The sequence below is a fragment of the Zalophus californianus genome, chromosome 6 (assembly GCF_009762305.2).
Source record: "Zalophus californianus isolate mZalCal1 chromosome 6, mZalCal1.pri.v2, whole genome shotgun sequence".
Taxonomy (NCBI): Eukaryota; Metazoa; Chordata; class Mammalia; order Carnivora; family Otariidae; genus Zalophus; species Zalophus californianus.
This window is the reverse complement of record NC_045600.1, coordinates 31,140,627-31,167,909: the sequence shown is the minus strand read 5'-3', so window position 1 is coordinate 31,167,909 and position 27,283 is coordinate 31,140,627. Positions and strand designations below refer to the sequence as shown.

At 44.6% G+C, this 27,283-nt stretch overlaps 1 protein-coding gene across 1 annotated transcript; it reads right to left on the bottom strand.

The window, feature by feature from the left end:
• Positions 1-886: 886 nt before the first annotated feature.
• SLC10A1 (solute carrier family 10 member 1) lies at positions 887-26,946 on the bottom strand. The gene is made up of 5 exons (XM_027571366.2): positions 26,476-26,946; positions 14,855-15,065; positions 5,674-5,852; positions 3,823-4,019; positions 887-1,784 (listed from the first exon to the last, which is right to left on the bottom strand). Exons 1-5 carry the CDS (start codon positions 26,829-26,831, stop codon positions 1,678-1,680), a joined length of 1,050 nt encoding a protein of 349 aa, XP_027427167.1. The 5' UTR covers positions 26,832-26,946; the 3' UTR covers positions 887-1,677.
• Between the last annotated feature and the right edge of the window lie 337 nt (positions 26,947-27,283).

The following is a 27,283-nucleotide window of genomic DNA, read 5'->3' as shown; positions in this document are numbered from 1 at the left end:
AGTCCAATGCAGGGCTTGAACTGAACCCACAGATAAAAGACCTGAGCTGAGATCAAAAGTTGGATGGATGTTTACCCGACTGAGCCACCCAGGCGCCCCCTCCTCCCCCCAGTTGGTGATTCTTGCTCTGGTATCAGGAGTATTGGTGGCCCTGAACGTCAGGCGACTGATGCCCTAAAATTGTCCTTAGGGTTTCAGTTGAACTTAATCATACTAAACAGTACAAAAATCACAAGTAATTAGCCACAGTTTGTTATTTGCAAGTATTGTTTATTCTACCTAATGCTTATCTGCATATGAGCAATATGTATGTTTCATTGGAGAAAATTAGAAATTTTAGAATTACACTTTAGAGAAATAACGTATTTTGCAGTAGCTTGTAATACTTTTTATTTTTTCTTTAAATTTTTTATCATGTTAATCACCATACATTACATCATTAGTTTTTGATGTAGCGTTCCATGATTCATTGTTTGTGCATAACACCCAGTGCTCCACGCAGAACGTGCCCTCTTTAATACCCATCACCAGGCTAACCCATCCCCCCACCCCCCTCCCCTCTAGAACCCTCAGTTTGTTTTTCAGAGTCCATTGTCTCATGGTTCGTCTCCTCCTCCCGGTTTACTCCCCTTCATTCTTCCCCTCTTGCTATCTTTTTTTTCTTAACATACATCGCATTATTTGTTTCAGAGGTACAGATCTGGGATTCAACAGTCTTGCACAGTTCACAGCGCTCACCATAGCACATACCCTCCCCAATGTCTTAACACCCAGCCACCCCATACCTCCCACCCCCCCACCACTCCAGCAACCCTCAGTTTGTTTCCTGAGATTAAGAATTCCTCGTATCAGGTCATATGATACGTGTCTTTCTCTGATTGACTTACTTCACTCAGCGTAACACCCTCCAGTTCCATCCATGTTGTTGCAAATGGCAAGATCTCATTCCTTTTGATGGCTGCATAATATTCCAGTGTGTGTGTGTATAGAAATGTCAAGGGAATTTTAAGGTTAGTAAAGGACTTTGGAAGTTTAAAATCTGGCAGCTCTCTGAGCATTTATTTCCCCTTCTCTGTCACAAAGGTTGGAATAGGATTTGGGTAGTTGATTTTAAGGTAAAAGCCCCTATTTATTGGCTAGTTCAGAAGCTGAGTGCCTCTTATGTGCCTATGGAACACTGTTCTGGAAATTCAGGGACAAAAGGCAGTTTTGGTTTCTGTTTTCATAGGGCTGTCCTTGAACAAGTCTTTTATTTTTTAAACAAGTATCAACTGAGCTGGGGATAGGTGAGGCTCTTCAGGTAGACTGTCCTCCCTTCAGGCAAGGTTTGTCAGTTCTTTTTTTTTTTTTTTTTAAAGATTTTATTTATTTTATTTTTATTTGAGAGAGAGAGAGAGAAACAGCATGAGAGGGGAGAACGTCAGAGGGAGAAGCAGGCTCCCCGCTGAGCTGGGAGCCCGATGTGGGACTCGATCCCAGGACTCCAGGATCATGACCTGAGCCGAAGGCAGTCGCTTAACCAACTGAGCCACCCAGGCGCCCGGTTTGTCAGTTCTGATAGTTCCTGCTGGCAATGCTCAAGAAACTCGACTCACGGCTCTGGTTCTTTCATCTTTTGCTCTCTAGTTGGTCGCACTGAATTGCCCTCTGACCAGAATCCAGGCCACTGGGGGAAGGCTAGGCTGTGCAAGGGGAGTACTCCTCCCCTTTGTGGGTGCCATTTCCTAGAGTTCCTGGAATGGTTTCTTCAGTTGCAGCAGCTGTGTAGGTCATTTTTGTTTTATCTGGAAAGTTGAAAAGGGTCAAGGGTGGAGAAGGAGAGCAACTAGTTAATAACAAAGCTTGTTCAAAGACAGCAAGCACATCCTAGGTGTTGTATTCTGTGGGGTTTTGTGGATTTTTTCCCCCATCTCTTTACCACCTAGCTTCACGTGACTTAAACTCAAGGGGAAAGATTTGTTTTCCCTTCAACATCTCTAATGTAATACTACTAATAAATCTAGTATTTATTGACTCTTCATCACTTCCTCTCCAACTTCTTGGTACAGACAATGCAGTGGGAGAGTTACATGTTCCACAGGGTTGACTTGGAAGGGGCAGGGAGGAAAGCTTTTAGGAGGTCTTCTAAGTGTAGTTTCCATGCCCCCCTCTTACATGTGGACACTGATTTTCCCGCCTATATGGAGGTGAGTGGTGATAGGACTCAGGGTTTACCTATCTAGATTGTTGCCATTTTTGTAGAAGGGTACAGGGCTCAGAAACCCTGTCTTGACCCTGAGCACAACTGCTTCAGCCCTTATAGTGCATTAGCTCCAAAGAAGGTCTTCCGAGGTGCATTGTAGCCCTGCAAACTTGGGAACCTGGTTGGTTGGTTTAGAAGCTTCCACCTCACACTACTTTTGCAAGACAGTGGAGACTATAAAGACTTAATGTGCAACAAATTTGCTCTCAGGTAAGCATCAGACTAGATTCTTTTCACAACTGTAATGTGTTTTTGGTTTTTAAAGATTTTGTCAGCACACAAAAACGGGGAGCAGCAGACCGTGGAAGAAGAAGATTCCCCCACTGGGCAAGGAGCCCAATGTGGGACTTGATCCCAGGACCCTGGGATCATGACCTGAGCCGAAGGCAGATGCTTAACCAACTAAGCCACCCAGGCGTCCCTTAAGATTTAGAGCATGTGCTTGCGAGCAGGGGGAGAGAATCTCAAGCGGATTCTACTGAGCACGGAGCCTGAGGCGGGCTCGATCTCATGACCCTGAGATCATGACTTGAGCCAAAGTCAAGAGTTGGATACGATATAACCAACTGAGCCACCCAGGCCCCTTTCCACTGTAGTTTTAAACCAATGCTTACAAAGTTTTGCAGTACGGTCAGCTACTTACTGCTTTCTTTTTGGCTGCTTGATAAGATTATGTCTTATTAATTGTAAATCCACATTTGCTACCAAGAGATAATGAATTCCCCCCCCCCCCCCCGGGAAGGTTGTCTTCCTAGGGTCTGAGTCAATTCCCAGGGTCTAGAAAACATCGTGAAGGAGCCCCTCAAGTGCATGGGAAACAAGATCGAGTTGAAGGATTTGAGTGATTATATGATGTTTAGAATTCTACTGAAATACCTTACTGAGTAAGGTTTCCTGATTTGGAAAGTGACATTTGCAGTTGAAGCCCACCTAGAGGTAGGGTCTTAGTGGGTTTCCTTGAGGTTTATTATAAAGAGAATTAAAAAAAAATGCTCTGAACATCTTAGAAAAGAGGTGCTGTGCTGTTTAGAAAGTAATTCAATAGTGATCAGACCAAACAAACTAGATTATTGTGATCCTGTAATAAACTTAACCTTTGTTTACTGTGTAACCAGAATTGGGAGTCTTGGCTCCTGGCTTATTAGGCTGCCTTGCTTTAATGTTTTTTCATAAAGGAGTGCCAGTGGTGTTTGGGTCTAACCTGGTTCTAAGAACTAGTCCTAAAGAAAACTGAATTTTCCAGATTTTGAATAGGCGGCCTTCACACAACTACTACTTAACAGCTATTAAATATCCAAGACATACTGAGTTTTCCATGGTCTCCCCAGTTAGTCAAAATTGCCTTATTCCAACGAGGGCAAAGTCTCTCCACAGTTGATTCTTCCAACTAGAAGACCGGCTGGAGTGCAATTCCTGGAAATAGCCCTGGCTCTCTGAAGTCCTTTCCTACTTCTGGTGCTACCTGGTTTCTAGTGACTTAAGAGTTGAAGCCCCATCTAAAAGGTCCCTGCCAGAGATTTGTTTGCTGGCAAGGGTCAGGTCCAATATGGGAGAACGCAAAGGAGAATGTCAATACTCACCCTTGGAAGGCTTGATTTTCTCATAGCACCGAAAAATGAAGATGAGAAGAACCCCTTCTCCAAGCTGGAAAATCATGTAGAGGAGAGGGAAGAAAAAGAGCGGTCCAATGTCTTCAGGGGGGAATGTCACATTGAGAATGGTGGAACAAAGCTGAACGTTTTGGCATCCGGTTTCCATGCTGACAGTGCGGCTGCACCTGTGTAGGTTAAAGAAACCAACCTAGCCATTATTTTCTCAGAAGGGACATGAAGGTGTGAATTCACTTGTCCATCTCCCTCCCTCCAAATTACCTAAGACCCATTGAATGAAGGTGGAAGTGCATGGTGACTGGTAGGTTCATGGCAGGGAGTTTTTATGAGAGAGTTGAGTAGCTTAGAGATTTACCATTTGTCTGCTTCTGCAGGCAAATTAAAATTCGGAGAGACGTCTGGCTGATGAGGGATGAAAGTGTGAGCCAGTATCGTTCATTGGCTTGTTCTATAGAGTTTACATATGGGACAGTTGCAGTATGAACATAAGTAGAAGATGGTCTGAAATGCCTGGGGACCTTGTCCTGTTTCCTAGTTTCTGGTTTGAAGATCTTTAATTCCAAAACCATAATGATTAAAAAACAAACTTGAGGGGGCGCCTGGATGGCTCGGTTGAACATCCGACTCTTGGTTATGGCTCAGGTCATGATCTCAGGGTTGTGAGATCGAGCCCCACATGGGGACCTTCATTCAGTGGGGAGTCTGAGATCCTCTCCCTGCCCCCCCCCCCCACTCGCTTGCTCACTCAGATCTTTAAAAAAAAAATTTGATTCAGCCCCATTATCTATCTTTGGAATATGCTCTTGGTTTTGCTCTCGTTTTGTGGACTGAGGAATAGGATGTTTACATTTACTGAATACACATTTATTGAGTTGTGATAGTGTTTTAAAATAGTTACTAAAATTTCTGAAAGCTGTCTCAGCACATTTATTATGGGGGAATTAATTTCTCTGATGACCCTTGATTATGTGGCCATTTATCACTGAAAATTGACATCTAGTGGTCATTGAAAGCCTTTTAACTCTAATCAGGTGCTACAGCCTGTAGTAATTTCTATATTAGTGTGGTTCTTAAAATGGGTAACTTTTTAAGTTCTATTTTTAAAGCAATTCAGTTTGGGGGGGCAAGTGGAAGGGCACTAGGGTGCTACTAGTGTTTAGACTTCACAAGTATTTGTTTATGGCTGAAAAGAGGCAAAGTTTCTGAAATGTACTGCACTATGTAGAGAGTGTGTCTGATAATCCTATACCGGATTGCCAGGCTGACTGTCTCTGAAAAGAGCCCCTGAGTTTGTGAATTGGATTAAAGTACAGCAGAGGTCCATAGGCACTTCAGCTCTTAGTGCCACTTAGCAGAGCTGTCACCCAGTGGTGTCCTTGTCAAGACGGAAGCCTTGGCAGGCAGGGTAGAAGAGTGGAAAAGGAAGATGCTCAACACCATGATTGCATGGAGCTACTCCAGAGTTGTTTAGCTACCAGATTTCAGCAGGAGATGGAATCTAGACTCAGGAGGGAGCACTTTGCCATGAGCTGTTGCTCTGTGGGTTATTAGATGTTTTTGTTCCTAAACCATTTAGTAACTTACTCCAATGTTTTTCACTGCCCGAAGTTCCTTGTTCAGTTGACGCATTCGTACACACTGCCAGGAAATGCCTCCCCCAGGTTTTGGATCTTACCCTTTTCCTGAGAGACCAGGACAAGAATGAGGCCCGTAGGACCTTGAGATCTAAAATAATACCTACTGAGGGAGAGAGGCAGAGGGGGAATCTGCCTCTCTCCCTGTCTCTTAGGAATAAATAAATCTTTAAAAAATAATACCTACTGTGCACTGAGTCGGAAAAGCATAGAGAGGATGTAGCCCAGCAGGAAGCCGACGAAAGGCATCAGGGAGGAGGTGGCCAGCAAGTGTGGTGTCAGGACAAACGTGATACTGTTGCCCACATTGATGACAGAGAGTGCTATGACGGCCACGCTTAACAAAAGCATGATGATCGTCCCCCCCTGTAAATGAGGATCGGAAGAAAAGGCAGTTAGAAGGGTGGTAGGGGATAGGGAGGAGCAGAGAGTCTTCGAGGAAGCATGGGTGGGTATCAAAGGTGGGAAACAATGAAGAAACGGTATTTGAAGAGGGAGTGCAAAAAAACCTTTATCTTCCATCTTTTTGGAATTCTTAGGGGTAGCTAGGAAGCTTCTTGGACAACAGAGACTTCATATTTTTGTTACTGTTGACTGTTAACAAGAGAGCCAGATCTTTACCAGCAAAATGAATTCTGGAAATCGAAGTGCAGTTTGGGACAAGCAAGCTATGGTGAACCAGAGCCAAGTGCTGAGAACAGGCCACTAGGCTTTTAGAGAGGACAAGCTGGGAGGGGCTGTTTTGCTGAGTCCTCATTGGCAGGGCTGTTGCTAGGCCAGGAGAAATTCTTCCTCCTGGGGTATGTAAAGTAAGCTTTCTGTTGGGTAATGCACGGTATGCTTCTTTTGGCCATTGGCGGTGCAGAAGAGCTCTCCCTTCCGGGCTTCTGGACTCCGTTTTAAATGAGGTTTTCTTTATTTTCACATTTCTCCCTTTGGATCAAGTTCTTTCTTCAAAAGCATTGCTGATCAAGAGTCAGGTTTTTTATATTTAGTACTTGCATCTGCTAAAGTGGCTTTGTCCCTCGGTGCCAGGAAGGACATTTCCTGGTTGGTGTGTCCCATGTTGGAAAGGGCTACATTGGACTAAGAACGAAGGGTGTGAGGGAGAACTCTTAGCATTTCCCATTTGAGGTCTCTGTCTTGCCAAGATTGTAAGCATTGGAGATCATCTTGAAGTCTTTGAGTTAACATCTCCCTATTGGTGTCACTTTTGTAGAGATTTGACAGGCAGTAAGTACGAAGTTTAAAAATGATTATATAGCAGAATAATGAGTTTGTACATTTGATAGTCCTAAAATAGGATCCCAAAACTAAAGACATCCAGCTAACGAGGTCATAGGATTGGGGTGCCTGGGTGGCTCAGTCGGTTGGGCGTCTGCCTTCAGCTCAGGTCATAATCCCAGGGACCTGGGATCGAGTCCTGCATCAGGCTCCTTGCTCAGTGGGGAGCCTGCTTCTCCCTCCGCCCGCCACTCCCCCTGCTCGCACACACGCTCTCTCTCTCTGACAAAATCTTTAAAAAAAAGGTCAAAAGATTGATGGTTATGGTTGGAGAAAGGTTGAAAAAGGTTGAAACAAGGTATGAGGACACTTGACCATAAGAGCCTGACCTGAGAGATCTTGCAGTTATAATTTGGGAGAAAAAAGAAATTGGTTACAGGGAAGGGATCTCTGACCTCATGAACAGATTGCAATTTCTGGTGACAGATCCAACAGGAAGTTTTCCCCCTTTTACAATAGATTGGGCCAAGAAAGGGAGGAAATGAGGTTAAGAAGCAACATTGAGAAAAAAGAATACAGGCCTAATCTTACCATCTTGGGAAAGCTGTCTCCTTCAAGTGTCATGTGCTTCAATTCCTGGAAATCATTATTTTTAGGTCACGAATTGGTATGCAGGTCCAGTCAGGGTTGGTGCTTTCTTTAGATGATCCAAAAGGCTGTTTCTTATTTTGGTGGCACAAGAGTTTGTTAACAGTACATGATAGGGGCATTTTCAGCGGGGTTGAAGAGAATCTTGAGCTGTCTTTTCCAGTAGATGAAATCTTTGGATGGCAAGGTGTGATAGTTAAAATCTTCCTCTCCTGGGATCCCACTGTGGGAAGATTACTAAAGCACGGCAAACAATAGACTATAGATTTAGAAGGATTAATGGCAGTGCCTTTGGCCATGGTATTTGAAGGGTCTCTACAAATTTTGCCAGTTGAGTCTTAATGATGATGTTTGTTGAGTCTTAATGATGCTGTTCACGTGTTCAACTAGCCCTGAAGATGGACGGTGGTAAGCACAGTGAAAGTGTTGTAAAAGTAGCTGAACGGCACAGACTTGTCAAAGTCCTTGACTGGTGGAGTGAATTTCCTGGTCACTATGAAGTTCGAGGGAGGTTGATGATCTTTAGTAGGATTTTAGCCATAGAAGTAGCAGTAGCCTATCTACAAGGGAAGGCTTCAGTCCAGTGAAGAAACATACAAACCATTACCAAGACATATTTATATCTGTGAAGTGGAGGAAGCTGTATAAAATCCATTTATCAAACCCTCAAATAGTCCATTAGGCAGTTTGAAGTGTTGGGGAGCAGTGTGGACAGGTTTTCTTGAATTCTATTTTGGGCAGGTGGGTCAAGCAAAATAGGCACTCTTTGGGACCTTGTTACTATTTCCCCACTAGTATTGGTTCATGAAGACTTTCCAGTAGTCAGTAATGGGAACTTTGAGTCCCTAGCAGTACTAGATTATTATTTGGCCAAGCCAGAGTTTGTTTGTTTGTTTTTTAACCGAGCTATCAGTTAATAGATTTCTAAAACTGTTTTTCCTTTTCTGGGGCCAGTTGTTGAGCATCTCTAGGCAGTTTTTCTAGATTATCATTTGGGGGAAATCCTTTTGGACCATGACAGAGGTTTGGTTGTTGGTTCCTTTGAGAGCAGCATTCTTTGCAGAAATATCAGTGAGGTGGTTTCCTTTAGGTTCCAGGGAATCAGGTTTAGAATTCCCAGGGAACTTGATAATGGCCAAGTGGCTGGCAAGAGTATGGCATCTAATAATTCCTGAACATAAAGGCCATTTTTAATTTTGTTCTTGTTAGAAATGAGGAAGCCTTGCTGGTTCCATAGCATTCCAAAGTCACGAGCTACTCAAAAGGCATACCTACTCTCAGGTGAGTGGTAGTCCCTTCAGGGCTTCCCAACTGTATTTTTAATGAGATTTCCTTTATTTTCACATTACTAAGCCAGCATGGCTTCTGGTTGACATCTCTGGATCACGGATTTTTCAGTAAATGCTGTGACTTGGAAGGAATGAGATTATTCCGTCCTCGCACGAGTTTTTAGTTACAAATTAAAAGTTTTCATACAAAGTCATTATCTCTGGAGCCTGTATACACATATCTACCATATTACCATCACTCACTCCAAATATTTTGGAACTCAGAAGTTATTCTTGGAACGTGTCATACTTGTCTCAAATACCTCCATTATGCATAGGGACTGCATCCATTTTAGGATGAATTTGATTTCTGGAAGTTGCCAAGAGTCATTTGAAGTGAAGCTGGTAAAGGTGGGTGATCAGGCCAGGTAATGTGATTTTAGACCCCAAATGATTTATAACCATAAAGGGGCAAGCCTACTTTCTTAAGTGACCTGCAGATTGGATATGAAGGAAGTTACCAACAGAAATTTCAGAAATGTTCTGGGTAATAAGGCAACATCAGAAACAATACAGGTTCACCCTGCCCCAGGTGAGTGGCTATGAAAGCAATATTTATTGGGAACGATGGTACGTTTTCATTTATTTTAGAATTTGCTTTATTTTAAAATTTGCTGCATCTTACATACCATTTTATTTTTTAAAAGATTTTATTCATTTATTTGAGAGAGAGAGAGAGAAAGACCAGAGCATGAGCTAGGGAAGGAGGCGGGGAGCAGGGGGAGTGGCAGAGGGAGAAGCAGACTCCCTGCCGAGCAGGGAGCCCGATGCGGGTCTCGATCCCAGGACCCTGGGATCATGACCTGAGCCAAAGGCAGACGCTTAACCCACTGAGCCACCCAGGCGCCCCCATCTTACGTACCATTTTAAATTTTCAGTAGGTGAATTTATGATAAAATCAACAAGACTTTTTAGCGTGTAACATAAGAATAAAAGCTTTCAAAGTGCACTCACACGTCTATGCATTTTAGAGAATGACACACCAACGTGATAAAGTATATGCATAAATTCAAGCCTCTTTATCCCTCTAATCTTTTGAGTAAAGGAATATATAGCAAACTTTTGTTGAACTTACCATGTTATTTTCTTTCTTTTTTTTTTTTTACCATGTTATTTTCTAATTATTAGGTATATTGCTTCCAGTTTCCAGTTCATTCATGTGACATGTTTCCTAGTAACATTTTAAAAATTGTGATAAAGGGCACCTGGGTGGCTTAGTCGGTTAAGCCCCTACCTTCGACTCAGGTCTTGTGATCTCTCAAGGTCCCTTCTCAAAGGGAAGTCTGATTCTCCCTCTCCCTCTGCCCCCTACCCCCCCCTTTGTGTTCTCACATACTCTCTCCCTTTCTCTCAAATAAGTAAAGTCTTAAAAAATAAAAATTGTGGTAAAATGTATATAATACAAGTTGCCATTTTAACTATTTTTAAGTGTACAATTCAGTGGCATTAATTACGTTCACAAAGTTGTCTTGGTAACATTTTAACATTTATATTGCTCACATTTCAGCTGCACTGCTTGTTTTGCGTTTCTATGTTTGAATCCATGTTGCAGCTAATGTAATCTTTTAAAGATTTTTATTTTTTATTTGAGAGAGCATGAACGAGGGGCAGGGGTAGAGGGAGAGGGAGAAGCAGACTCCCTGATGAGCAGGGAGCCCGATGCAGGGTTGAGTCCCAGGACCCTGAGATCATGACCTGAGCTGAAGTCAGATGCTTAACCGACTGAGCCACCCAGGTGCCCCCTGATGTGACCATTTAAATGTCACCTGTACTAACTGGTGGTTCTACCCCAGGATAGGAAGGACTTTCACAGACCTCATTGATAACCACATGTTTCAAGTTGTATTGGAAGACTTAACTGATGAATTGTCCAGTTGGCATTTGGATTGATTTCTCCTTTTGGATTTTTCCTCTACTCAATGACCAAGTAGATTTTGTCCCCATCAGGAGTGTAATGGGTAATGTAGGGATCACTGGGCTGCAGAAATTGTCCATGAGCCCAGCAATCCGCTGCTTTGTGGGCAGCCGCTCTCTTCCCTCACTCTTGTTCTTTCACTCTTTGCGGTTGTAGAGTGGTTTTGAGCACAGACGTTGGTGTGACCCCGGTGTGAAGGCTGGCTCTGCCAGTCCGTAGGAGTGTAAACTTCGCTCAGTCGCTCAACTTTCTGAGTGAGGTGGATAGCTCAGCACCTGGCATATAAGAACTGACTCACTAAATTGTACCTCCTCTTATTTTTCACGGCTAAAGGAGAGGAATTGAACATCCCAAAGCTTCCTGTCACTCTCAGTCCTGCCATTTGTCCACAACCTCCTGCTGAGACAAGAGGCCATAGGTAGTTGCTTCTCCACAGGTCACCATGTTTTTTGCACCAGCTGGCTTCACTGCTCTGTTAAAGCTGACTGAAGCTGTGAGGAGAGTCCATTCACAGGCAGCCAATCCATCCACATGCTGGTGGCCCAGGACATGATCTGGCTCACTCTTCCCACAAAGGTGGCCTACACAGGTTGCTGAATGGCCAAACTAAGAAGATCATCTCATTTAGAGAGTTTGCAGAACTACAGAGAAGGCAGCAGGAGCAGAAGCAAGTGTTAAAAGACACAGCAGCCTGGGCGCCTGGGTGGCTCAGTTGGTTAAGCGACTGCCTTCGGCTCAGGTCATGATCCTGGAGTCCCGGGATCAAGCCCCACATCGGGCTCCCTGCTCAGCAGGGAGTCTGCTTCTCCCTCTGACCCTCTTCCCTCTCGTGCTCTCTATCTCTCATTCTCTCTCTCTCAAATAAATAAAATCTTGAAAAAAAAAGAAAAAAAAAAAAAAAGACACAGCAGCCTGACAGTGCGGGGGGCGGTGGGGGGGGGGGCAGCCGCAGCCGCAAGTTGGCAGACACTTGAGACGGAGGTGGGGCGGTTCTCCGGTAGCAGCAGGGAGGGAAAAAGCATAGGGGGAGTGGCTGAGTCACTGTAACAGCAAGACCCTTATTTAAGGGTGGTGGACGGCTTGGGGTAAAAGAGAACCATGTCATGCTGAGGTTCATCAACCGTCTGACCGCATAGACTTAAATAAACCCCGGCATGGGTAAGTTAAAGTATTACTTGAATTGCCATCCCAAATAGAGCATCCTTGAAATTGTATCTTGGCCTATCTAAATGTGACCTCCCACAAAGTAATGCAAGGGATGGAGTAGTTTGAGCAGATGCCTTCTGCCGAGAGCCAGTTATCAGAATTTGGGTAATTGTGATTTGAAAGTCTCTAGAAGGATTAAGTGTGGAAAAAGGTGGGGACGAGTGATTGCTCATTTTTCAACTTATTGTTCACTATATCTTATGCAAGAAGGAGATCTCACTGGACTCCATTTCTGCTGTTGAATTGAGTAGCAGGCGTGTAACGCAACAGGAATAGGAACCTGACTGATAGTCCTGTCTCTGCCATGTACGTTCCCTGGGCCTCAGTCATTCCATCTATAAAATTGGAATAAGGCAGGAGACTGAAGTTTATTTTGAAAGCCCTTCCAGCTCTAATCTGAGATTGTTTCTGCATCCTCAGATGAATACTTTAAAGTTACGCTGAGTTAAAAAGGAGACATACATTCTTATATTAGTTTTGACTGGCAGTATAGTCCTTGGCTTTGTCACCTATAAAATGGGGAAGAGCAGAGTTGCATTAAGTGATACCACGGGTCATTTCACATAAAAAAAAAAATTTTTTTTTTTTTTTTTTTTTTTGCATTCCTATACCTCCACAGACTATCTTGAATAAAGTTACATGATAGACACCAATGTTTCTGGGGTATTTTCCCCCGCTAATGTGGGGATTGTCCCAGGTGGAGGGAAGGACATGTGCAAAGAGAAAAGAGCTGGGACTGGGGAGCCTGGGGATAGCAAACCAAGAAGGGCCTGGAAAGCCACATTGGGGAGTTTAAATAAAGTTTATCCTGGATAGCGTACAGAACTGATGAGGTGTTTTAAGCACAGTAAGAGTTTGTACTTTCCGTCTCCATCCTCAGGTTAAAACTGGATCAGGGAGCCAGGTTAGAAGGCTGTTTCAGTTGTCTTGTGAGAGAGGATAGTGGCCCAAGTGGATGATAGCATTCTCAGAGATGGGGAGGAGTGGATGGATCCAAGTGACACAGGCAGAATAGACGATCTCCTATTTAGGTGAATGTCAGAGGGGATGGAGAGGGGACACTGAAAACGATTTAACGGTTTTGTGGCTCAGGCAGCTAGGCACATGGAACGCCATTCCTTGAGATAATCACATGGGGAGGAGCAGGCTTGGAGAGGAGATGGTTTTAATTTAAGACACTGAGTTTTAAATGCCTGACGCATATTCAGGTAGAACGATTGGGCAGTTAATAGATGGATTCTGGAGTCAGAGGAGAGTTGAGGGCTGAAGATGGCATTCTGGAAGTCATCAGCTTGTGGATGGTCAATGAGGTGGACTAGATCTCATGGTGGGGAGATCCTCGGCTTAGGGAAATCTGGCAAGAAAAGCAGAAAGCCTGGGCTGAAGGCAGAGAAGTAACTTTTACCAGATGAACTCATTAGAGAGTCAAAAAGAAGTGCCAGAGAGGTGATAGGAAAGCAGGAGTGCCTGGGTCACCACAGCTGAGGGAGAAGGCTTCTGAGAGGGAGGTGATGGTCAGCCATACCAATGGTTACTAAAAAGTTAAGGATGAACTTAGAGATGTCTGTTGGATTTGGCAAAGAAAGTAGAACAGGTGGTCATCGTCCTGCTGAGTGGATGGGAGACCAAGGAGGAGAGAAGAGAGGGATTCAAGTAGCTGAGACTAATTGTTGAGGGCCTGTCACTTGTGAGAGCGGCCCTGGCAGGTGTGGTGGGAGTGGAAGGTGTGGGGGGGATGCAGGTGCAGGGAGGGCTGTTTCCTGAAGCATGGGTAGGGGAGGAAGGGCAGGTGTTGGAGATCAGTAGGGGTTGTTTTTGTTTTTGTTTTTATAGATAGGAAAGAGGCGAACCTGTTATCAGTATTGATTGTGAAGAACCAACCAATACAGAGACTTAAGAAATGAGAGCAGAGGTGGGGGAGGCTGGGGGACTTGGGGGCCATCATCAATAAAAGCAGATCTCTGAGAAGCAAGAGTGGAGAGAACGGATACTGCCCTTCAGAGCTGAGGAGGGGTGACCAAACATGGACAGGAGGAGGAATGACTTGACCAGGTCTTCCAACAGGGTGGGAAGGGGAGCTGTAGCCACTGTATCAGGACTGGGCCAGGACAGGGACAAACCTACCCCGGACGAGGGGACTGTGAAAATTGAAAAGTCCTGAAAACTTGACGTACAGCTTCTTTATCTCAGGCCCAAAGCTGCTGCCAAGACTTGAGCTTCCAAGCAGCAGGCCTTGTAGGCTGGCCTGAGGCAGAATCCTTCCTGAGGACAATCTTGGAGCTCCGGCCCTAGGGGATGAGCAGTGAGCTGGAGGGGGAGACTGACAGGAACTGAGCTCCAGGGTTACAAAGTTGGTAGATGGTCCATCACAGCACTCTCAAGAGTCAATGATTCTTCTGAGGTCAGGGAAGTGGCATAATGTCCTGTGTGTGACCACAGTGCTCCTCCAAGCCCCCTCTACTCCTCTCTCCCTCCCGTCCCACACCTCAAATGCTGAGAGTGCATACACTACCTCTTCACCTGTTTTCCTCTGGCTTCTCATCAAGTCAGCCAAGTTTGCCCTCGTTCCCCCTGAGTTCCTTTATTCAGGCTTCCCCCCAAGGCTGACCCAAATCCTACCCTTTCTTCATGGTCTACCCTCACCTGATCTTCTTGCATTCAGCCAGTACTTAATTGTACACTGTATTTGATCTTATTTGTCATGTGTTAGATCACTTCACTTTTTGCTAATATCAGACTCATTGATGACAACTGAAACCTCAAGAGTATAGCATAAAACTTAGCATCTAGTAGGTACATAATACAAGTTTTTTATTATGAAAATAATGATCATATAATTGTGTGTGGTGTTTTCCTTCTTTCTCCTAACTTTTCAAAAGTACTCTCATGTACATTACAATCCCATGAAGTAGGTGTACCAATAGTAGACCCTTTTCTTTTTCCAATAAGGAAGGAAACACACAGAGAAAGCCCAATGACTCTCCTCGGGCAATACACTGAGATAATAGTGGTGTTCTTGCTCCCTGCACAGGTCCCCAGGTTCTTACCTTGTTGACATAGCGTACATATTGTGGCCGTTTGGCACTGAGGAAGATCCCAATGGTGCAGGGAATGAGAATCAGCATTAGTGATATCACAATGCTTCCATAGGGTATCTTGCTCTTCAGATCCCCATCATAGATTCCCCTGGAGTAGACATACAGGAGGAAGGGCATCAAGCCCAGGGCAAAGAAGGTGGAGCAGGTGGTCATCACGATGCTGGGTGGGAGAAGCAGGAAGAGTACAGAGAGAGCCCATTAACAAAGACTATTCTGTTGATTACCTGCTATGTGTCAGGCACTGTGCTAAGCATTTTACATACATTGATTTCTTTTTTCCAGTAGGCTTAGGAGATACAGGCTACAGGTTGATATTCTCACGTTCTTTACTTTTTGGTTTACCTTTACATTATTTACGATAAATAGAGTGTGAATCCCAGAGCCTGGATGATACATCTTCTCAGCTCTAATCTGTATCCTAATTGTACTATTACCATTTCCATTTTGACTCTAGTAGATGTTAGTCCTGTATAGGGAGAGGACTTCCAGAAAGGCTGACTGAAAGAATGAAGCAGCTAGGGAACATTGTTGTATTTGTGAATATTCATGTGACAATATATGGCTCTGGCTTCCATTCTTGTGGGAAGGTTGGGCATGAGGGGTTGGCAAGACCCCAGGAAAGCCCCACTAAGTGTGTGTCTCTCCTCCCCACAGCCCCATTATCTATCTATACTTCTTCATTGTTTCCATAGAGGTGAAATATAGCTTCAGTGAACATCAAGCATGGCCTAGGTCAAAGGGTCCAGAGTATAGCCATAAAGGACAGCAACAGGTAGAGGTATCACTAGGAATAAGTAGATGTCAGAGGTTGAGGAGAGACCCTCAAAGAATATTGTGAACTAAATAATGGGAAAATCCTTCTTCCGTGAATATCTAAAACATCTAAACACATATTTGAGCTTGTAGGAAAGTTAGGGAGGTTTCCAGGTGCCAGCAACAGAATGTAAAGGAGTTGGTGGGTGAGCTCATGCTGAAGCCACACTGTGTGGAGTGGGTAGGGGGTGGAGTTTAGTCTTGGTAATCTGGAGGCTTAGGTTTTCATGATAAAGGGAGACACCAGAACTGAGGTCTATATTTGTGAAAAGAGGAGAGTTGAAACCAAGAAATCAATAATAAAATAACTATTGGAAAAATAAAGTAATAATTTCATGTGTCAAATATAAAATCATAATGGAGAAAATATTTGGGACAGAATAATAATGCAACACATATTTTAAAACACATGGGAGATGACCTTGGATTACATAATAGTTTCTTAGAAAATGACATCTAATACACAAAAATAGACTCAAAATGGATGAAAAACCTAAATGTGAGACAGGAATCCATCAGAATCCTCAAGGAGAACATAAGCAGCAATCCCTTCGACCTCGGCTGCAGCAACTTCTTGCTAGACACATCTCCAAAGGCAAGGGAAACAAAGGCAAAAATGAACTATTGGGACTTCATCAGGATAAAAAGCTTCTGCACAGCAAATGACAGATGACAAAACCAAAAGACAACCGACAGAATGGGAGAAGATATTTGCAAATACATATCAGATAAAGGGGTAGGATCCAAAATCTATAAAGAACTTGTCAAACTCAACACCCAAAGAACAAATACTCCAATCAAGAAATGGGCAGAAGACATGAACAGACATTTTTCCACAGAAGACATCCAAATGGCCAACAGACACATGAAAAAGTGCTCAACATAACTTGGCATCAGGGAAATCCAAATCAAAACCACAATGAGATACCACCTCACACCAGTCAGAATGGCTAAAATTAACAAGTCAGGAAACGACAGATGTTGGCGAGGATGCAGAGAAAGGGGAACCCTCCTACACTGTTGGTGGGAAGGCAAGCTGGTGCAGCCACTCTGGAAAACAGTATGGAGGTTCCTCAAAAAGTTGAAAATAGAGCTACCCTATGACCCAGCAATTGCACTACTGGGTATTTACCCCAAAGACACAAATGTAGTAATCTGAAGGGGCATGTGCACCCCAATGTTTATAGCAGCAATGTCCAGAATAGCTACACTATGGAAAGAACCCAGATGTCCCTCAACAGATGAATGGATAAAGAAGATGTGGTATACATATACAATGGAATATTATGCAGCCATCAAAAAAAGAAATTTTGCCATTTGCAACAACATGGTTGGAACTAGAGGGTATTATGCTAAGCGAAATAATCAGAGAAAGACAATTACCATATGATCTCACTGATATATGGAATTTAAGAAATAAGGCAGAGGATCATAGGGGAAGAGAGGAAAAAAATGAAACAAGATGAAACCAGAGATGGAGACAAACCATAAGAGACTCTTAATCTTAGGAAACAAACTGAGGGCTGCTGGGGGAAGGGGGCGGGAGGATGGGGCAGCTGGGTGGTGGACATTGGGGAGAGTATGTGTTATGGTGAGCATTGGGTGTTGTGTAAGACTGATGAATCACAGACCTGTACCCCTGTGGGGGGAAAATAAGTGTCATGAAACAATAGTTAGCCTTACTACAGAGGATGCACTCTGATATTTTTCTCCTCTTCTAGTTTTAAATCTTTTTAAAATAAAATAAAATGGTGGTAGAGATCCCCCCCAAAAGAAAGAAAATGACATCTAGAGCACACATACACACAAAATAAATTTGATTTCATCGGAATTAAAAACGTTTGTGCTTCAAAGGACACTATCCAAAAAGGTATACCAATGGCCAATAAGCATATGAAAAGAGGCTCCACATCATTAGTCATTAGAGAAATATAAATCAAAACTAGAATGAGATCACCATACTTACTAGTATGGCTACAATAAAAGTGATGGATAATAAGTCTTGGAGACGATGCAGAGAAATAGGAATCTTCCTGTGTTGTTGCTGGGATGGACAGTAACCATATGACCCAGCAATTCTACTAGATACATAGTCAAGAGAATTGAGCACATATGTTGACACAAAAACTTCTATACTTAAATTCAGAGCAGCATTATTCATAATAAGCAAGACGTGTAAAACAATAAAAATATCGACAGATGAATGGATAAGTAAAATATGTGGCTGAATATTATTCAGCCACAAAAAGCAATGTATTAAGTATGGGCACATGTTACCACATGGGTGAAACCTTTTTTTTTTTTAAAAGATTTTATTTATTGGGGCACCTGGGTGGCTCAGTCGTTAAGCATCTGCCTTCGGCTCAGGTCGTGATCCCAGGGTCCTGGGATCGAGCCCCGCTTCGGGTCTCCCTGCTCAGCTGGAAACCTGCTTCTCTCTCTCCCACTCCCCCTGCTTGTGTTCCCTCTCTCGCTGTGTCTTTCTCTGTCAAATAAAAAAAAAAAAAGATTTTATTTATTTGACAGAGAGTGAGAGTACCAGCAGGGGGAGCGACAGGCAGAGGGAGAAGCAGGCTCTCTGCTGAGCAGAGAGCCCGATGTGGGGCTCAATCCCAGGACCCTGGGATCATGACCGGAGCTGAAGGCAGACGCTTAACCGACAGCCAGCCAGGAGCCCCTCACATGGATGAACCTTGAAAACAATATGCTATGTGAAAGAAGGAGAAACATGAAAGGCCACATATTGTATGATCCCACTTCTATAAAGTCTATGGAGACATGAGATAGATCAGTGGTTGCCAGGGGCTCGAGTGAGAGAGAAATATGTATAGTGACTGCTAACTGGTTTCTTTTTGGGATGATTAAAACGTTCTGGAATTAAATACTGGTGATAGTTGTACAACCTTGTAAATATACTGAAAACTACTGAATTATACACTTTAAAAGGGTGAAATTTATGGTATGTGAATTATATCTTAATAAAAAAATAATTAAATCTGGGGAGCAACTAAAATCATTCTTAGAGGAAAATTTTTATAGCCTCAAATGTTTATATAGAAAAGCAGAAGACTAAAAATGAACTAAGTATCTTACTCAAAATTAGAGAGAAACAAAGTAAACTCAATGAAAATGGAAGAAAATATTAAAGTTGAGAGAATAAATTTAAAAATTTATATAAATTGAGAGGATCAGTTAAACCAAGAGCAGCTTTTTTTTTTCCAAGTCCAAGAAAAGACACCTCTGGCATGACTAATCAAGGAAAAAGAAGGCACAGATTGATTATATTGGGAATGAAAAAGGGTACATAATTACAGACATTAAAGATTTTAGGGAGTTATAGAAGAAACCAAGGCCAGTTTTGTACTTTTCATTTTTCAGCTTGGATTGAATGGACAATTTCCTGGGAAATATAATCTATAGAAACCAACTCAAAATGAAGCTGAAAACCTGAATCAACTTAGAATCATTGAGGACATGAAGTAAGTAGTGAAAACCTATCCTCCAAACCCCACACAATGTGTATAGTTTTACAGCAGAGTTTGATTAGACATTCAAAGTATAGGTAGTCTCAATATTATAAAGAGAATACAAAAAGGGAAATTGCCCGTTATTGTATGTAAATAGTATAACTTTATTAAGGTTAAATTTTTTATTTAAATTCAATTAACATACAATGTATTATTAGTTTCAGAGGTAGAGGTCAGTGATTCATCAGTCTTTTTTTTTTTTTAAGATTTTATTTATTTATTTATTTGAGAGAGCGAGAATGAGAGAGAGAGAGAGAGAAAGAGAGAGCACATGAGAGGTGGAAGGGTCAGAGGGAGAAGCAGACTCCCCGCTGAGCAGGGAGCCCGATGCGGGACTCGATCCTGGGACTCCAGGATCATGACCTGAGCCGAAGGCAGTCGCCCAACCAACTGAGCCACGCAGGCGCCCCGTGATTCATCAGTCTTATATAATACCCAGTGCTCATTATATCACATGCCCTCCTTAATGTCCACCCAGTTACCTTATTCCCCCCACCCCCTTCCCTCCATAATAGTATAATTTTATTTTATTTTATTTCAAGATATTTATTTATTTGAGAGAGAGTAAGAGCGAGAGATCACAAGCGGTGGGGGGGGAGGGACAGAGAGGGAGGGAGAAGCAGACTGCCCCCTGAGTAGGGATCCTCATGCGAGATTCCATCCCAGGACCCTGGGACCATGACCTGAGCTGAAGGCAGATGCTTAACCGATTTAGCAACCCAAGCGCCCTGAATAGTATAATTTTAAAATCAAAGCTGCAAAAGGACATTATGAGGAAGGAAGTTAGGGGCCATTCTCACCCATGAACAAAGAAGAAAAAATCTTAAATAAAATATTAGCAAACAAATCTAGCAATGCCTTTACAAAATAATATGAAGAATAAGATGGGTTTATCCCAGCCATGTAAAAATGGGTTAACATCAGACAATCTACTGACATATATCGCTGTATTATCACATTAAAGAAAAATGGTATGATCGTTTCATAGCTAAGAAAATTGTCATTCCACAAAATTCAGTGTTCATGAATTAAAAAAAACTAGCACAGTAGCAACTGAACAGAATTCCATAACCTGAAAAGGGTATCTATCAAAAATCTACAGCAAACAGTACATTTTATGGTAAAAATTAGAAAGTTTCCTCTAAGAAGAAATATAAAGGAAGGATACCTGTTACCCACCTCTATTGTAAATCATACTATATATATATATATATATGTGTGTGTATAGATATATATATATATATATATATATATATATATATGTCTTTGCTACCACAGCAAAACAAGAAATAAAAACTGTATAGGGCTGCGGGGAAAGAAAAAGAAATTAAACTTTCACGACATGCCAATGATTGGACTGTCCACAGAGGAAATCCAAGTGAAATTCTACTACAACTAGAAAGTAAGAGAATCCATGAGTTTTTGAATACATCAGCAATATGAAAAAATCAGCTGTGTCCTGATACTCTAGGAAAAATAACTACGACATGGTTTTTCTGCCCCCCATCCCACCACACGCCAGGACATGGATTTTTAAAAAGAGACACCATTTAGCAGATGTAACTACACTTATGGTGGTGAGCATTTTATCATGTATATAATTGTCAAATCACTATGCTGTACACCTAAAGTTAATATTGTCTGTCAACTATATTGCAATTTAAAAAAAAATGCCATAATATTCACAAAATCTATAAAGTGTTTAGAAACAAATCTAACAGAGACATGCAGGATCTTTATAGAAGAAATTATAAAACTCCACAGAAAGGTATAAAATAAGGTCCTGCCCCCAAAAAGAAAAACTATATCATTTTCATGGATGGGAAGACACAATATTATAAAGATAGCATCTAAATTTTTAATCTATTAATCAAAATTCCAGAAATATTTTTTGTAGACTTGAGACCTAATCCCCAAAATCAAATGAAGAGTTAAAGGTGAAGTGTAGCTAACAATTTTCTTTCTGTCTTTTTTTTTTTTTTAAGATTTTATTTATTTGTCAGAGAGAGAGCACAAGCAGGGGGAGTGGCAGGCAGAGGGAGAAGCAGGCTCCCCGCTGAGTGAGGAGCCCGATGCTGGGCTCCATCCCAGGACCCTGGGATCATGACCTGAACCGAAGGCAGACACTTAAACAACTGAGCCACCCAGGCGCCCCATTCCTTTTTTTTTTTTTTTAACGGTTTTTAGTTTATTTATTTGAGAGGCAGAGAGAGACAGAGAGAGCATGGGGAGGAGCAGAGGGAGAGGGACAAGCAGGCTCCATGCTTGGTGTGGAGCCTGATGCAGAACTCCTTCCCAGGACCCTGAGATCATGACCTGAACGAAACCAAGAGTTGGACGCTTAACCGACTGGGCCACCTAGGAGCCCCTTAGCTAACATAATTTTCAAGAAGAACCAGGTGTGGGGACTTTCAGATATCAAGACTTATAAAGTCACCGTAATTAAAAACTGGTACTGGTGGTACTGGTGCAAGGTAGGCACACAGACCAATAGAAGAGAGAGCTCAGACAAAACCCATGCATATTGGTGAATTTTATCTATGTGAGAGATGGAATTACAAATTACCAGAGAAAAATTCACTCAGTGGTACTAGGAATTCTCTCTTCATTTGGAAAAGATAAAATTAGGTCACACTATACATAAAAATAAGTTCTAGGTTGAAAATCTCCATGTGAAAAGCATAACTTTAAAACTTTTCAAAGAAAATGTAGGGGACTATCATCATTACCTTGAGTCAATGATTTCTTAAAGGAGCCCTCCCAAAACACAAACTGTCAAGGAAAAATATTGGTAAATTTGACTAAATTAAAATAAGCACTCTGTATTATAAGAAATCATCATCAAGGTATAAAGATCAGCCCCAAACTGTGAGGAGACCACTGCAACACACAAAGACAACAAATAACTAGAAATCAATGAGAAAAAACACAACAGTCCCATAGAAAAATCGGCAAAGGACATTTTTCTAGAAGAAGACCAATGGTGAAACAGTCATTGGCCAAATGGCCAATAAACATATGAGAAGGTGCTAAACCTCCCTTGAAATCACATTTACAACTGCTGTGACTCATTTCACTCTCACCAGATGGCGCACATTACAAAGTCTGACATGGGTCTTCATACACTGCTGGGGAAAGTGTGAAGTGCAAGGACTACTCTGGAGACTTATATGTAGGTGTGTGGACCCCACCACCTAGCAGTCCTGCTTTGATTATAGGCACCCTCACACGGGAGCATGGGGCACAGTTACAAGAATGTTCAAAGCAGCAGAACATGAAATCCACATAAATAAATGTCTGCCAAGAGAACAGATGCATTCAAGCAAACTGCACTGGGGCTCAAATGCACCAAAGTAGCTATTCTACTCATATGCCTGTGTCCCCAAAAAGCAAGTTGTCAAGTGATCTGGCCAGTATGGTACTGTTTATATACAATTTAAGAACATGCAAGTACAAAAATGTGTCTTGCTTATGGATATATACAAATAGGTAGTAATAGTGTAAAAGGGTCTGTGCTCCCTTGGGGTGGGTAGCGGGGCACCAGATTGGGGAGGAACGCACGGGGGCTACAGTGCTAGCTATTGATCTCTTCTTGGGAGAAAAGCCACACACAACTTGTGTGCTTGTTTTGATGCCCTTGAGCAGAGGAGTCATGCTTACTTTGGCTTGGCACGTCAGAAGTTCTGGAATTTGCTCTGGGACATGGTGTGCCTTGTGAACTCAGGGGGATGGAAACCATGCTCCAAGACCTCCAGGTACCTCCAGGATCACTGTCGTGATCCTCCCTTTACCATGAGGATCAGGGAGGGGAGGGGACTTGCCCAGACTCTAGCTCTGAGATCTGAGCTTGTTCTGGAAGAACAGCGTGGGCCTGGCTGCCTCTCTGGGGGCCAGAGGACCAGAGGGAAAGGAGCACGTGTGGTTTTTTTTATTTCTCTTTCCTGCTTCTCAGAGCACTGCACATGCCCAACTTTTGGACATCTGTATACCCTGTGGGGAAGACCGGTTTGGAGCCGTTGTCAATAAAGGCACTGGAGGGGGCGCCTGGGTGGCTCAGTCGTTAAGCATCTGCCTTCGGCTCAGGTCATGATCCCAGGATCCTGGGATCGAGCCCCGCATCGGGCTCCCTGCTCCGCGGGAAGCCTGCTTCTCCCTCTCCCGCTCCCCCTGCTTGTGTTCCCTCTCTCACTGTGTCTCTCTCTCTGTCAAATAAATAAATAAAATCTTAAAATAAATAAATAAAGGCACTGGAGGCTGAAGCTGTGGGAGTGTGGGGGGACCTGACAGCCTCTGGTGAAGTGTGAAATTCCTGGTTAGGCTTCCTATGTGGGGGGTAGGGGGAGGCCTGCAGGCTGGTTGAACGTGAGGGGTGAGGGGCAGCAAAGGTGGTCAGAAGAGCTCATGGCCCTCTGGCACTCCCCTCTGTCTCTGAATAGCCAAGCTCACTTCAACTTTGAGGGCATTTTCCCTTGCCTGTGGGCCACCTGCATTTTTGGGAGCTGGTGTGTGGTGGCACCCTCGAGGAAGGAGCTGCCGTGGCTGCCCTATGGGCAGCTCAGCCTCCCGGAAGGTGGCCTCCGGCCTGTGATGGCAGCCGCCGCAGACTCACCCCAGCTGTGAGGAGCAATACCCGCAGGAGAGCCTGGGACTGGCTCCAGATGTGACTTTCCCGCAAATTCTGGGAAACCTCTGGCAAGTCTCTGGACTTCAGCTCTCCTCATCTATAAAACGGAATCGGGTCGTCAGATTCGCCCCAACTCTACATGGGAAATCGTCTAGTGTTGTGCTTAAAGAGAGGTCCTGACTGGTAGCCTCTGAGCTGCAGCTGGCCCAGCACATATTCCGTTTGGCTTGCACAGGGCTTAAAAAAAAAAAAATATTAATGAGTGGCCAATATTGAAAACTTTGGAGTTTTCATGGAAAAAGGGAGATTCTACCTTCTCTTGAAAAGTAGGAAGCGGGCAGCGGTGGCTCCACGCTCCCACAGAACACCCACGGCAGAGACCCGTGGCATCCGCCCTGCTCAGGGGGCCTGTGCCCCACGGCTGGCGGGCCACCTCCAGCCACTTTGTTCCTTTATATTCATGCCTGGCCCTGGAGGTATCTGAGTGAAAGGACAGGATTTGGAACCTCCCAGACCTTGGACAGATGTATTAGCTTCTCTGTGGCTCAGTTTCCTCATCTTTAAAATGGGACTCTGCACAGCACCTCCTCCCAGGAGGCTGTATGAGAATTTCACGTGAGGTGCTTGCTGCAGGGCTTGGCTTTTGTATGTTTTTTTTTTTTTTTTAAAGATTGATTGATTGATTGATTGATTCATGAGAGACAGAGAGAGAGAGAGAGAGGCAGAGGGAGAAGCAGGCTCCCAAGGAGCAGGGAGCCCGATGCGGGACTCGATCCCAGGACCCTGGGATCACGACCTGAGCCGAAGGCAGACGCTTAACCATCTGAGCCACCCAGGCGCCCTGGCTTTTGTATGTTTTGTATTATCAGTATCATTTCATCATAATACATGTAAAGAGTTGTCCCAGATGAACTCCAATTGTAAGTTAAAGTCTGGCAGCCTGTGATGGGAGATGAAGAGATACATGCTCTGCTGCTGGGGTCTGAGGCATGGGTTAATGTGCGTGGAGGCTTGTCTGTGCGAAGGGCCTTTATGGCAAAAGGTGGGCATCCCAGCATTTTCTCTGTGGGGTCTTCGTAGAAGTGAGCGTCCCCAGAGGCCCAGGCAAGGAGGCTGAGCAGGAGAGCATGAGGGCTCGTGTTCCTCAGTGGCTGGAGGCTGGGCTGGTGGTGTGCTCAAACCTGGCAGAGGCAGGCATGCTGCAGGCACCTCACCGGCACCCACGGGCTGATGAGGCTGGGACACCTGGTCACTCACACTTACAAACACCCCTTCTACACTGGAATGAAGCTACAGTCCGGGTTTCTCAGGACACAGAGGCTGCAGTGAGCCTTGTCCACAGGGCAGATTGAAGACGGAGGGCTTGCTTTGCAGCAGGAAGGATTTGGATCAGATAGAGGGAAGAATTTCCTCACAGGTAGCTGAACATTGAACATGTTCCCATGGGAGACTGTACAAGCCAAACCCCGTTTTTGTGCCTGTCTTCCCATCAACTACCTCAGTGAGGGCTGAGTCACATGGGTAGAGAGTCGGGAGCTCAGAAGGTGGGTCCCATTGAAGACCCACTCACTCTTGGTCTTTCATTTAAAGATCGGTGGCCTTACTCCGCATCACCTTACTTGGCTGGTGTGCTTAGCAGCGTGTGGCAGGGTGCCAGCCAGCACAAGCAGTCGCACTGTCTGAACCCACTGCCCTGCCTGGCATGGAATGGGGTCTCCCCTGGGGACTGAACCTCGGAGGGGGCAGGCTGGAGATGGAAGTCCACAGAGAGGCAAGGGCTTTTGCTGGTGATTTTCTCTCAGCCAGAGTGAGCTGCTGCTGAGGCTGGAGCAGGTCTGAAATGGCCTCACTGTGGCGGGTGTTCTAGGTGAGAGTCCCAAGTGTTTGGAAGGACAGGTGTTCAGCCGGCCCCTACAGAAGCAAGCCCTGATTTCTGCTGTGATGCTTTGGGTGAGGGGTTTTACCCCTACCAGTTTGGCTGAGGTGCATGCAGCCCAACATGGCCTGTGCCAGTACTGGGAAACTGTAGAATCTGCCTGGTCATGTCTTTGCATGGATGTGTCTGACGGGCCCATGGGGGAAGTTAAGAGAAGCCATCCCATACGCCTGGATAGCTGGAAGGATCTTTGAAAAGTCTTGCCTGTTCTACAGGGATTGGAAGGGTCTCTGGTTCTAAGCCACCTTGATCTCCCTGAAGAAGTCTGGAACCCCTGTGCACTCCCTTTCAGATCTCTGGTCTCAAAGCAGACAACTTGCCTACCACGGTAAGGGGGCAGAGTTCCCCAGAGGCCTCTCGGGTTTAAATAGTACTCCTTCAGGTCAGTTCTTGTGGCCCATCTGAGACACCTCTGGAAGAAAGGGGGTTTTCAAGAGGCCTCCGGACCAGCTGGGCCCCTTTGACTTGGTGCTTAAACCAAGATGTACCCCAACTCCTGTCTCCAGCCCAGCATAAGCTCTGGTCGCAATGCCCGCCACCCCCAGCCCTAGTATCCACCTGGCCCCCACGCACTCCTTATCCTGACTTTGGCCCTGCTCTTTCCAGAGACTGTGACATCTCCAGTGTAGCTTCCATCCCCAGGTGGCTCCCTCCTCACCTCCAGTCCTACCTGAGGTTCATGTCCCCCTTCACGGCCAGACTGAAGATGTTGGACAGGGTACCGCCCGGGGAGCAGCCACAGACGAGGATGGCCAGTGCCTCAATGTTGTTTAGCTGGAAGACCTTGCCCAGAATGAAGGCAGTGAGGGGCATGATGCCGTACTGCGCGATCAGGGCGATGGCCAGCCCCTTGGGCTTCCAGAAGTGAGCCTTGATCTTGCCAAATTCCATGGTGCAGCCCAGCGAGAGCATGATAATGAGCAGCAAGAACACCAGGGTGACGCTCAGTGCCTTGTCGGTGGGGCGCTTGCCGAAGTTGGGTGGGAGAGTGAAGTTGAGTGGGGCAGTCACATTGTGGGCCTCCATCTTCCTGTGTGGCCGCCGAAGGCCAGGGGACCCCGCACACCTCTTGTTCTCCGCTGACTCCCTTCCCTGCCCAGTCTTTGCTAGGTGTCTTCTTCAGTCCCCTCCCAGGGCAGCAAGCTTCGGGACAAAATGTGGCTCTGGGCAAATAGAAGGATTATGCAACTGGTGGTGCTGTTTCTCTGGCTGCGGCTCCAAAGGGGAGAGAACCCAGAGCCTTATCTGCCTGGCCTTCCCTGCCCTCCACCTCCTGCGCCTCTGCAGCCTTCCCAGCTGTCACTCACACTTCCCTCGCAACAGTTTGCTACCGCTGGGACAGGCGAACCATTTCTCTCCTTCGCCGCCCACTGAGCGCACTCCACAGGCCTTCTGTCCCGGGGGACCTGTCCAGGGCCTGCACCGATCCGGGTCTGGTCCTTCCTGTTCTCTGTTCAGTCCCTGATGCCTCAGTTCTC

Excerpts from the sequence above, each read along its gene's own strand:
- SLC10A1 (XM_027571366.2), bottom strand. The coding sequence starts at position 26,831 with ATGGAGGCCCACAATGTGACTGCCCCACTCAACTTCACTCTCCCACCC. Across the intron at positions 4,020-5,673 it reads CTTTTCCGACTCAGTGCACA|GTGCAGCCGCACTGTCAGCA; the intron begins GTAGGTATTATT and ends TAACCTACACAG. Across the intron at positions 1,785-3,822 it reads GAAAATCAAGCCTTCCAAGG|ATAAAACAAAAATGACCTAC; the intron begins GTGAGTATTGAC and ends TCAACTTTCCAG.